The 12,227-nt window shown below is 42.8% G+C and overlaps 1 protein-coding gene across 1 annotated transcript in view; it reads right to left on the bottom strand.

Annotated features, from left to right (window-relative positions):
- Positions 1-12,227, bottom strand: part of ctdp1 (CTD (carboxy-terminal domain, RNA polymerase II, polypeptide A) phosphatase, subunit 1) — a 134,479-nt gene that overhangs the window by 119,983 nt on the left and 2,269 nt on the right. The window contains exons 4-7 of the mRNA XM_080837049.1: positions 9,472-9,600; positions 6,905-7,055; positions 4,705-4,795; positions 1,022-1,182 (exon numbers count right to left, since the gene is read on the bottom strand). Coding sequence (XP_080693175.1) covers positions 1,022-1,182; positions 4,705-4,795; positions 6,905-7,055; positions 9,472-9,600 — 532 coding nt within the window. The remainder of the gene's footprint in view (positions 1-1,021; positions 1,183-4,704; positions 4,796-6,904; positions 7,056-9,471; positions 9,601-12,227) is intronic.

Below are 12,227 nucleotides of genomic sequence, written 5' to 3'. Positions count from 1 at the left end.
TGTGTCTGTGTCTGTGTCTGTGTCTGTGTCTGTGTCTGTGTCTGTGTCTGTGTCTGTGTCTGTGTCTGTGTCTGTGTCTGTGTCTGTGTCTGTGTCTGTGTCTGTGTCTGCGTGTGCGTGTGCGTGAAGTATGTTTTACGCTGAAGATAACGTGCACTTCATCATTATGTCTGAAAGACCTTTGGCTACTGCTATCAGAGCACAGTGTGAGCTCGGAGCTCCAGTTCGGCTGAATAATACATGAACTACCTGCTTATTAAAACACTCACACAAGGGGTCAGGGACCTCTCCCTCTCCCTCTCTATCTCTCATTTCAGTAGACCTTCCTGTAGCATTTCAGTCAATTCTGCATTCACCCCCCGCTTTAACCACACTTGTTTTGCTCTGTGAATGAACACATTCCCCAGTGGCTTCACAGGTATGGTTCTTCATCTACAACTTAATATCTACATCTACATCCCATAAACACTCACTGGGGCCCCCTGATGGAGGAACGTGATGTTTGCTTATCCTAATAGCTGAGTAAAGAGAGCAAAAGCCTTTGCAACTTCACGCAACCACTGGAGAAAAACTTTTCTCTATTTCCGAAGGCCTTGATTTTTAATTGCTTGGACTTCTACATGCTTGAACTAGCTCGTCGGCAACTCGAGGGCTTTTCAGCAGCTTCAAGGCAATATGGGAGCCTGGCGCATCCTCACGCTCTCCTGAGTACAGAGAGGCGGACATACACAGGCTCTCTCTCTCCTGAGTACATAGAGGCGGACATACAAGGGCTATCTCTCCTCAGACAGAGAGGCGGACATACAAGGGCTCTCTCTACCTCACATTGTCCACTTGTACCTCAGCTCTCCTCTCTGCTGCCCTCTCACACAGCATGCAATGCTTTCCAGCTGCTGAAGGGTCTTCACATGAGTCTGTGTGCCATGGTTTGGACTGTGCCCACGGACAGTTCTGTGTATGTCGAACATCAGAAGACAGACAGGAGTGAGTGCAAAGAGTTGTGTGAATTTCGATCACGTACCTTTCCGGGCTGCCTCCCGGGATCCCGGTGGCGCGTTGATATCCCCCGTGCCCTGGAAGTAGATGTACTTCTTCACCGTCACCAGGTTAGGGGCAAACTTCCACACGTCCTCCCGGTCGTCAATGATGCACACCATGGAGTCGCCCGAGGGGAACAGGTTTCTGCACGAGAAGGGGGAACCACCAGGCCAACATCATAAACCTAGCCAACGGATCTCATGGAACGCAGGTATAGCAGACCCATCCCAATCTCAAATCACAAGGCTGAAAACAATAATAAAATGTATGCCTACCCTGAAACTACACAGAAAGTCATTATCAGGAAAGAAATGGATTTGGGTAAGATCTTGCGTGGACTGAATAAGTATTTGAGGTTTCCAGAGGAATCCATTATTGGCTAGTTATTGGGGAAATGCCACATGACTGCCTTATGATATTAAGAGGTAATTCTGCGTGCCTTCTACACATAACATCAGACGTCACCAAGCGTCTTCTTCAAAACTGGTCAAAATGGCCTTTCGTACCCCGACCTACAAAAGGACACACAGGGCAACTCAAGCCCTCCCTCGGGCAAATTACAAGAGCCCAGTCAGATCTCGGCTTTGTCAATACTTTAAAAGGCAAAAAGGAACATTGATCATGTACACTCTGCTGGTCTGGGCTTTTCATCAATACCTACTGCAGATTCATAAGGACCCTAAGGCTCATGACATAAAAACAGCTTGCAACATCTAAATATATAAATAGATTAAAAAAAAAGGAATGCTTGTGCCATTGGAGGCTAAATATATGGCCAAACTGACTTTATCCTGTCTGTAATATGTAGAAAAATATGCTGTTGATGCTCTTTTAACTAATAAGCACACCTTCTAATGATAAATAAACGATAATAAATTAAGGACAACACCTCTGGCATGTCATTTTAAACTGCAGACATCGAACTAGACGCAATTATAAGCTAAGTGGCTAAATCTCCGTGGGGGATCCCCTGAAGGCCCGTGGAGGTATACCCTCGGTTTGGCCCTGAGCCTGGTTAAGCCAGGTGCCAATGTTCTACAAGTGAGCCTGCGCTCTGCTTCTCACCCCTGATGTCAACAGCACACTCCGCTAGCCAGCGGTGCGTTTGGTCATTAGTATGCAAATAAGGCATGGGGTGAGTGGACACTGCTCTCTGCTGAGGAGAACGGCTGAGACTGGAGGCTTTCACTCCACTTTAGATTGGAGAGCTCCCTTCTAATCCCAGTGCTTTTGGCTTAAGCTCTATGCGTGGATGTGAAAAAGCATGTAGTTGTGGGTGCATAAAATAAAATAAAAACTCATGCGCGGTCAATTAAAGGGTGCAGAGTTGGGTGGGTGAGCTAAGGATTTAGCATGGAGTGGAAACTTTTGTATAAACAGGGCACAGGTGTCAATGGGGACCTCTGAGTTTCCTCTGAGAGCAAGTGACTTATTCATAAGGGCATGGAGACACTCTCACTTAGAGCGTGTGTGTGTGTGTGTGTGTGTGTGTGTGTGTGTGTGTGTGTGTGTGTGTGTGTGTGTTATTCATAAGGGCATGGAAAACCTCTCACTTTGAGCATGCACAAGCACATGCAGATGAGATGGCAGTCCAGGGCCAAGGCATATAAGTTTTTTAATTTATATATTATATTTCAGGGCAGATTTATTTTATTTTTTTTTCAGAGAGTGAGTGTGAGTGTGTGTGGGGGTGTGTGTGTGTGTGTGTGTGTGTGTGTGTGTGTGTGTGTGTGTGTGTGTGTGTGTGTGTGTGTGTGTGTGTGTGTGTGTGTGTGTGGTGAATGAGGGCTGGCAGAGAAAAATGATGCCACAATCCCTTCACTCCCAGAACTACTTTCTTCTTCTTCTCCTGGTCCAAAAGTTGTTTGTGGATTCTCTGAAAACTTTTTTTAGATGAAACATACCTTGCTGGAGGTATCCTACGATGCCAGCAGAGGATGCCAACACATAGTGGTGCTGAATGGAGATGATGTGCGGGACGCGGTTAAATAAAATCATGTGGCTTATAGACTGCTTTCTATAGAGCAGAAATTACCTAATTTGAGCTAAACTGTGTTTGCCATCACAGACTGTAAAATCTGGAATCATCTGAGTAAACAGGGTCACCAGTATGGAAATAAAGCACTAGGGAAACGCAGAGACAACTACTGGTTGAAGAGTTTAAACAATCGAATTCTGGCTCCCAATGACCAGTTATGTGCCCAAACAGCACACAGAATAGTCCTCATTAGGCCTAACCAGGTACAACTGGTGACGTGTATAAAAGAAACCTGTCCAAAGAATCATATTTCACACCATCAACCTCACCACCAAAACCAAAGAGTTGTCCAAGGACGTCAGAGATAAGATTGTAGACCTGCACAAGGCTGGAAGGGGCTACAAAACCATCGGCAAGCAGCTTGGTGAGAAGCAGACAACTATTGGTGCGTTTATTCGTAAATGGAAGCAACACCAAACAACTGTTAATCGCTCTAGGTCTGGGGCTCCATGCAAGATATCCCCTCGTGCGGTATTGGTGATCATCCGAAAGGTGCAGAATAACCCCAGAACTACACAGGGGGAGATTGTGAATGATCTCAAGGCAGCTGGGACCACAGTCACCAAGGAAACCATTGGCGAAACACTACGCCTTAATGGTTTGAAGTACTGCAGCACTCGCAAGGTCCCCCTGCTCAAGGAAGCACATGTACAGGGCCGTCGTTTGCCAATGAACACTTGAATGATTCTAAGGAGGATTGGGAGACAGGATGTGGTCAGATAAGACCAAAGTCAAGCTCTTTGGCATCAACTTGACTTGCCGCATTTGGAGGGGGAAGAATGCTGAATATGACCCCAAGAACACCATCCCCACCGTCAAGCATGGAGGTGGAAACATAATGCTTTGGGGCTGTTTCTCTGCCAGGGGTACAGGACGACTCCACCACATCGAGGGGACTATGGATGGGGCCATGTCACGTGGAATATTGGGCTTGAACCTCATTCCCTCCCATTGAAAATGCAACCTTAAGGATTTGGAGAGGATCTGCAAAGAGGAGTGGACCAAAATCCCTCCTGAGATGTGTGTAAACCTGGTGACCAACTACAAGAAACGCCTGACGTCTTTGCTTGCCAACAAGGGTTATTCCACCAAGTACTAAGTCATGTTTTGCTAGGGGTTCAAATACTTACTTTCTGCATCAAATGCAAATAAAGTCAAATATGTTATAAAATGCAGTTTTCTGGATTTTTTTGTTGATATTCTGTTTTTTTTTTTTAAATACACCATTACAATTATAGATCACACATTTCTTTGCAAGTGGCCAAACTTGCGAAATCGGCAGGGGTTCAAATACTTAATTTCCCCACTGTATATGAAATGACCCCCTAATGTGTATGGGAAACGTGGTGAACCTATCCACTAACAGCAGCGTGAATTCAAATATGAGAACATGGGCAAGATCACTGTGAATTATATCAAACACTAATTCTCCAAATAAATCTTCTGTTGGGTTAGTTATAGGCTCCATATCATAGTAATAATTTAATAGGAAGAGTGAATTTGTGACCATGTCTTCTGAATTTCTAAATAGCCCAGTATACTGTAATGTTGTGACACCACCCAGGCCTACTTCCTTGTTCTGGTTAGCTGTGGGTGCGTCTGTATGTGAATATGTAAAATGAGCAAACCGTAAGTTTCCCGTCTTGGAGTAGGGGTCGATGCACTCGTCTCTGGACAGGATGCGGTGAGAGAAGAGTTTCTTCTCGGGATCCAGAAAACCTTGAGATGAGAACACAGACAGGAAACAGACACATCGTTTTAAAAACAGACATGGACACAGACACATCATTTAAAAAACAGACAGGAAACAGACACATCATTTTAAATACAGACAAAGAAAAAGAGGAAGCTGGAATTTATACAGCAGGTAGTTTAGCAGAAGGCAAACACCACCAGAACCAGTTTTCTGACTGCCTTTGAGCAAAAGAGGTGGGAGGGAGAGTGTTTTCCGGGTCTGAAAGTAGCGGTGCACTCTGGACCACGGCAGGGAGAGTGTGTTTCACACAGTGCCGGACAATGCAGAACTACACACACCATTTTGCCAAACACAAAAAAACTCCAGTCCGTCCTCTGCAGGCTCTATCCCAACGAAGAACAAGCTCCTGTGTGTTTCTCCCAAGAGCTTTCAGATGCCGCACTTTCTTTCTCTCTTTCTCCTTCCTGTACTTTCCCCTGCTTTTATCAAGCAGTCCAAACTCACAGACGCCTGGCTCTTGCTAGAGAAGGTTTCTTTTGGCCCTGCTTTCTTTTTTTTTTTTGATTGAAGATGAAATTGCAGGTGCGTGTGCGTGTGCGTGTGCGCGTCAAGTGCGCGTGCATGTTTGTGTGCGTGTGTGTGTGTGTGTTCAACCATGTGGCAACTGGACTTTTATGGTGCTTTCAGGGAGATTCTCATTAAAAACATCAAGGGAGGCAAACAGGTTCTTGCATCTTCTCCCTCCCATTCAACGTCGGCAGGCAGCTCACACAATCAGGACCCAGACAAAATGAGATTCTTTGAAGCAATACATACATTCAAAAACATGTATCTGCAGGTAAACACACCCAAATATACACAAACACACACACACACACCCAAATACACAAACACAGACACACTCACTCACTAAGACAGTTCTTCCTCCAAAGTAAACACTTCCACCTCCAGCTAAGAAGCCAGCATCCCAACTCCACACCTAAACAACCACAGACATCAAATCTGATCTGAATTAAAAATTACGATGATGTCCATGTGAGACTTGGAAAAAGATTTTGGAATAAACATCTACTGGTTATGTATGTTTTCAAATTCACTTGATTCCACCGCCTCATGATTCCTAATGACAAACTTAGGTCAGCATCACACACACATTCATTCCGAATCAATTTGGACCCCTGAATCTGAGTCAGTTCTCAAGCCACAACTTCAATGGCTACAATGAATCCCAGGGGTCACTCTCTTTCAAACACACAATATCCCCACATCTATGCTTGAGGAAAAATCTGACTATGTAGCCCCAGGAGAACAGGGAGATACTGCCCTCTAGTGGCCACATCCACCTCATCCCTCATCTCTTATGTGGCTAACTAACACATAGATGAAAAATGTTTGTGAACATGAGCCCAAGACGTCTCTGGACAAGCAGAGTGAAAGTGCATCAACCTTGATGCACTGGGAGAATTGCTGGAGAGGTTTTAACAGCTTATTCAAGATGGAGACTATATATGCTGGTATGTTTTAGGTTTTGGCAAAAAAATCATTCAAAAAATCAATTTTGCTCAATATTGAGATCACGATTATTTAACACGATAACTCATTGACTTTGGAAACATCATCCATTTGTTGAACTTTTTTCCCTCTTTATTTCAATTGTTTTCCCTAAACTGGATTAGCAGGTTTCATGTGATTATGCATTTGGTACACAGTAACGATGCATTTGAAATTGAATTACAAAACTCACCGCCACACTTGAAGGATGACAACATTTAAATGTTAAAGGGGGAAACACTGCCTCTCCGTGTTGCAATAACATATTCTCTCTCGCCAACATATTCTCTCTCGCCAACATATTCTCTCTCGCCTACATATTCTTGTGAAAATGCAATCCGAGTCGACTGCATTTTTATTTTCACAGCCTTCCACCTGTCAATCAGCCAGCCAATCAGAGCAAAACTACAGCATGCCAAGCAGAACATGTGAATTTTTACACTTATCTCATACACAGCCTCTCTGGAATCCAATTGATGGAAATTCGTTGTTGTGACAGAGAACTTTTAAACTTTAAAAGAAGGTGACGCAACTTGAAGCAACTGTGTAGTTACAGTATGCCCACGGAGGGCTGGGCATACCTGCTATAGTGTGGGCGTACAGCCTGCTGCCGAAGGTGAAGACATGGAGCTCGTAGAGCTTGGCGATCTTCTCCAGGAAGTCCTTACAGTGCGGCCGCAGACGGGTGTGGAGCATGGGCTCACCACGGCCCAGCTGGAAGTGGAAGATTCCCTGCAGGAGAGAGATGGAACAGCAGACCTTTAAACATGGGACAGAAGAGGGGAGAATAACCTCACACATCCTAGAAGAACCTGGGGGAAAGTGGGTCAGGGGGAGGCGAGGAAAAAGAGAGGGTAAAAGATGAAAAATAGAGAAAAAGGAATGACTAAAGAGGCTAATCTGAAAGCCCTTGTACAGTGACAAGCTTCCCCACCAAGGCAACGCATCACTTAAAAGGTGCCTCAGTCCAAAATAATTCAGACTACGTGAATGAGCAATGGTCTCCATCCTTTTCACTGGACGTTTGAACCATTCTATCTATTCATCCACAGTGGAAAACAAGTACACCTTCTGTTCAAAAGTTTGGAATCACTGAGAAATGTTCTTGTTTTCAAAAAATCAAACTTTTTTTCTATTAAAATAAACTGCAGAAATAGTGTGGATACTGTACATTTTGTACATGACTATTACAGCTGCAAAGAGCTGATTTTTAATACAATATCTGCAAAGGTGTAAATGGCCGGTTTTCTGCAGCCTTCAAACCTATGTGTCCATGGCACATTATGTTAGCTAATACTAGATTTTTTTGTATTTTATTATTATCATCATCATCATCAGTTTATATTTTTATATTATTTAATTAATGCTTAAAATGGTAATTCATCATTGGAAAACCCTTTTTCAATTATGTGTGTACATCTGGAAACTGTTGGGTTGTCAAAGGAAGCTACAAAACAGTCCTTCTTTGAGCTACTTGAGCATCTGGAGCATCAGGATTAGTGGAATTGACTATGGTCCAAAACTAGACAGAAGGAACGATTTGTTGAGAAATATTATTTATTTAATAAATCCAAGTTCTTTAAGGCGAGAAAACTGAAGATGTCTTACAAAGGTGTGCACCACATCCTTCACAGAACAGTGCAAAGCCACTCTCACCACGACACAAAGAGAACTGGGAGGCTCCAGTGCACAACTCTGCAGCTGGATAAGAACATCAGAATCTCTGGTTTGAGAAACAGACGCCTTACAGGGCCTCAGATGACAGCTTTATGAAATAGAAACCCCTTAAACCGCAGTATGAACTAGTACCCCATAAACACAGTCTCATCAGCAGCAGTGAAAAGGCCCTGGAATGCAGGTCCTCTGGGCAGAGTTTGAAAGAAAAGCCCTATAAGACATAGCCTGGTGACACCAGCCTACGTATTTCCACCTGAATTGATTTCAAGCTCATACTCAGTCTGGCCTAACCCCGTTGACAATCGTCTCCAGGACTCAAAATTTTGTAGGACCAATCAGCGAACAGTTCAGAGCTGTGACGCAAAACTCGCCTTGGAGGAAAAGACACGAAAAGCTATCGGAAAAGTTGTCTCAACTATCGAGAACATCAGAAAATTAAAAGGAGAACAAGAGTATTTTCATGTAAGTTTTATGATTGGAAAGGACGTCGTAGCTCTTCTCCCAACAGGCTTTGAGAAGAGTTTAATCTACCGAATGCTTACTAAACGTTGCTGATTGGTTAAGGAAACTCCAATGATTTTAAACCTCAAGATAAGCACCCGCCCATCTCGGAAACCAAAATGCATTGGGTTGGCCCAGACTGAAAGACGGAATGAAATGGAGTCACAGGCTGGTAATGGCCAGGCTATATAAGACATGCTAATGAAAGGAAAAGAGTACAATAGGCGGAACTGAAAAAAACACAATACTAAATGGAAGATTCATGAAAATATGTCACAGACAGACAAATCCAAGTTGTGGTGATTCTAAACTTTTGAATGGTAGACCATGTGCCCTCTAATTCATAACTATAAGCTATAACCATGCCACAAAGGTAAGAAATTACTTTACACTGAATTGTGAAGAGTCTGAAGAGGAGCTTGTTACATATTCGCTCCACATGTACACATTATTTAAAAGGGGGATTTCTACTGCCATCAGCAGACAGTAAACTCCTAGTTTGGGGGATAATCTGGCATCATCTTGTTTACAGTTAGAGCAAAGAAACCACAGAAAAAGAGAAAAACCACAGAAGAGTTTGAAGACACCAGTCTATATCTTCCATGGTAGTTTCACTCTTTTCCATTTCCTTTCATTTAAAATCCAAACGCACTACTTTATTCTGAATATAATAAGGGCGATTTTTGTATTGCAACTACTCATGCATGGTTTATTGAAGTGTATGTTCTTTTGTTTACCTCCCACAAACACCTTTTTTTGTGTCTAGTGCTGATTTGGTTTTTATGCGAGTGTGTGTGTGTGTGTGTGTGTGTGTGTGTGTGTGTGTGTGTGTGTGTGTGTGTATGTGTGTGTGTGTAAAAAAGCCCACAAGCAGGACTGTGTTTATAAGTTTAATGCCTTGACAGACAGATAAAGGCAGCGTTTGTGTGTGTGTGTGTGTGTGTGTGTGTGTGTGTGTGTGTGGGTGTACCTTTGTGGACAGACGTCGACAGTGCTGTTCGGTGGTGTGGATGAGTGTCTGGTCCAGGTCCACCATCAGCACCAACTTCCTGTTCCTGTGCAGCCGATGCTGGTCCTCCCGGCCCAGAAGCTCTGCTTGCTGCTCAAAGACAGAGATGGCAGGGTTTTTCCTGGGTCAAAATGGCTCTTCGGTGCTCCCAAAAAAAAAACAGTCTGTGTTTCCTATCAGCAGAAATCAATGTTTTTTTTTCAGAAATAATGGAGGCTATGCTTGAGGTTATCATTTTGCTTCCACTTTAAATTAAAATAGATAGGCTAATATATTGACAATAGTCCAAGCCCCATGGTGCTATCATGTATGGTTCAAAGATTCAAGATCAAGGTTTACCTCGTATATGCAAACTACTGAAATCTATATCAATAGATTCTAGAACTAACCAGTGGTCAGAAATGGAACACACGAATTATGATAGTCAAGTTTATCTATTATTACTATTCATGTTTATTATACAAACCTACATACCATTATTTTCACCAATGGAGGCTGCGTTAGAAATCAATACTTAAACTTTTGACAGTATTTTGAGTGGAAATTGAATGTGCATTTGTACAGGTGTATTCGTGTACGTCGGGCTGGCCCTCGCAGTGGAACGACAGTTTTCAACCGCACCGGTTTATCAATAATAATATTAATATTATTATATTCGAGATGCAACACAAACGAGTTGAGCTTTCAAAACCAATGCTGTTGTCTGCCTTCCCGAGGCCCCGCGTTCTACTGGTACTCGTTTAAACGCGTAGACAAATCAAGTAATAGCCTACACCTGTGTAAGTTCTCAACATAGCAGATATTTTAATAAATTGAAAGCCATGAATATTGAAACCGCCGACTGATGAAGTCAGGATGCATCCGCAGGTTGAGTAATTAAGTGATTGGCTCTGTCCATTCGCGCACCTCACAGTTGCGTATAGATCAGACTTATCAACTCGATTACTATTGATCAAAACAGAACGAGAGTTCGGCTGTAGCCTACTTGAAACATACTATTCAGAACATATTCGCTGACATGCATTGCATACGTGATGAATTGCTCACTCTGCTTAAAACAACTAGTGAAGGTGTTTTAGGATAATATTTATGCCATATACAATAAGTGACTTTATGTAAACACCACTTATTAATGTTAGCTGCCTAATTATTTAGCACAATGCAAGCATGACTCTACCGTAATTCGATTTTTAACCAAGGTAGCCTATTGTACCTATTGAGCCTGTTGATCGCGACCTGTTTACAAATCTGGTTAAAAAGATAAAGGTGAGCTGTTATTTATAGATACTAAATATTTCCCAGGCATCTAATGGCTTACAGCTACTAGTAAGCATCTAAACGTACAGAGTAAGGTAGGTTGACTGCTAAATCGGCAGCCACCAGTCTTTGGATAGCTCTCATAAATCAGTTATTGTATGGCATTAATATTAGTCTTACCATCACACATAGGATATATAGGTTCACGAACACACTGCTTAAATAAAACTAAAAGCCTACTATCAAAGTATTGTTTTTTTAAGATAATGTAGGCAACTGCTTGCTAGCTGCTTTATACAAAAAAAATCAAATTAAAGTGACTAACGTCTGGCGAACTTGGAGAAGCCTCTGTTCAATGATTGGCTGAGGGGGTAGGAGGCGGGATCTGCTGCTGCTGCTTGAATTCAACGTGAGCGCTTAAAACACCATTAAGCTGAATTGGATGACAGTTTTTTTTTAATCGCAGACTTTTTTTTTTGCCTTTAGGCGCTCTGGATTTTTCATTCGGGAAAACGGCTTAGGCGCGCGCCTACATTTTCTCTATGCAGGAAAAACCCTGGATGGGGGAGCACGGTCACTCACCCAGACAAGCATAGCGAGACATCTCCATTTAGAAAAACACAAGTGGTACAGTCTCAAAAACAGTGAAACAAAGGGCAGGATGCTCACTCGCACAGAGAGAAAGAGAGAGCACTACAGTAATTCAAACAGACAGACACCAGGTAGCATAGTATCTGACACACAGACATACAGAAAAGGAAGAACTCATAAATATTCATAGAGATGCATAAAGTAATTGAAGTCAGAGATAAAGTAATTTAGATACAGTCACAGACAAATCATGGTCATTGACACTGAATCCCATATAGAAGCTATCACTTAAAGATGCGGTTACTCACACACACACACACACACACACGACCTGAGACCCACAACCACCCTAACTTATAGACAGGCGAGGTCACTTACACAGCCAGCATCCAAGGATGATTGTCTGCCTAGACAATCAAACCAACAATGCCTGTCTTTCACCATCGGCCATAAATGCCCATCAGACACCTGCACTCACAGGTCTCAGTCATACACCTCTACCAGACCATTGACTTAAGATGGCTTCACAGCACTTTACAACAATGGCTGATGTTCCAATCAAGAGGGGAAAAAACTAACATTTTCCAGAGGATTTTCTGTGCCAAACAAATGCGTGCACACATCAGATTAATCAGATGGACTGAGATTGTTATGATTTTCATCTTGGCGGCTCCAAAATCTACTCTGCATGCCATGTAAATGCATGAGACTACAAGACTATACCCTTTGGGTATTAATTACACAACACTAAGATTCTTCCATAATACATCCCACCACACCAGAGGACAAGCAAAACACTGCCTGCTATATTAACACAGAACAGCTATGCGCACAGGACCTGTGAGTACTCTGCACAGTCCAATCATCAC

Source organism: Sprattus sprattus (genome assembly GCF_963457725.1).
Source record: "Sprattus sprattus genome assembly, chromosome: 4".
NCBI classification, from domain to species: domain Eukaryota; kingdom Metazoa; phylum Chordata; class Actinopteri; order Clupeiformes; family Clupeidae; genus Sprattus; species Sprattus sprattus.
Note: the sequence above shows the minus strand (reverse complement) of the source record. Positions and strands in the feature narration are given on the sequence as shown.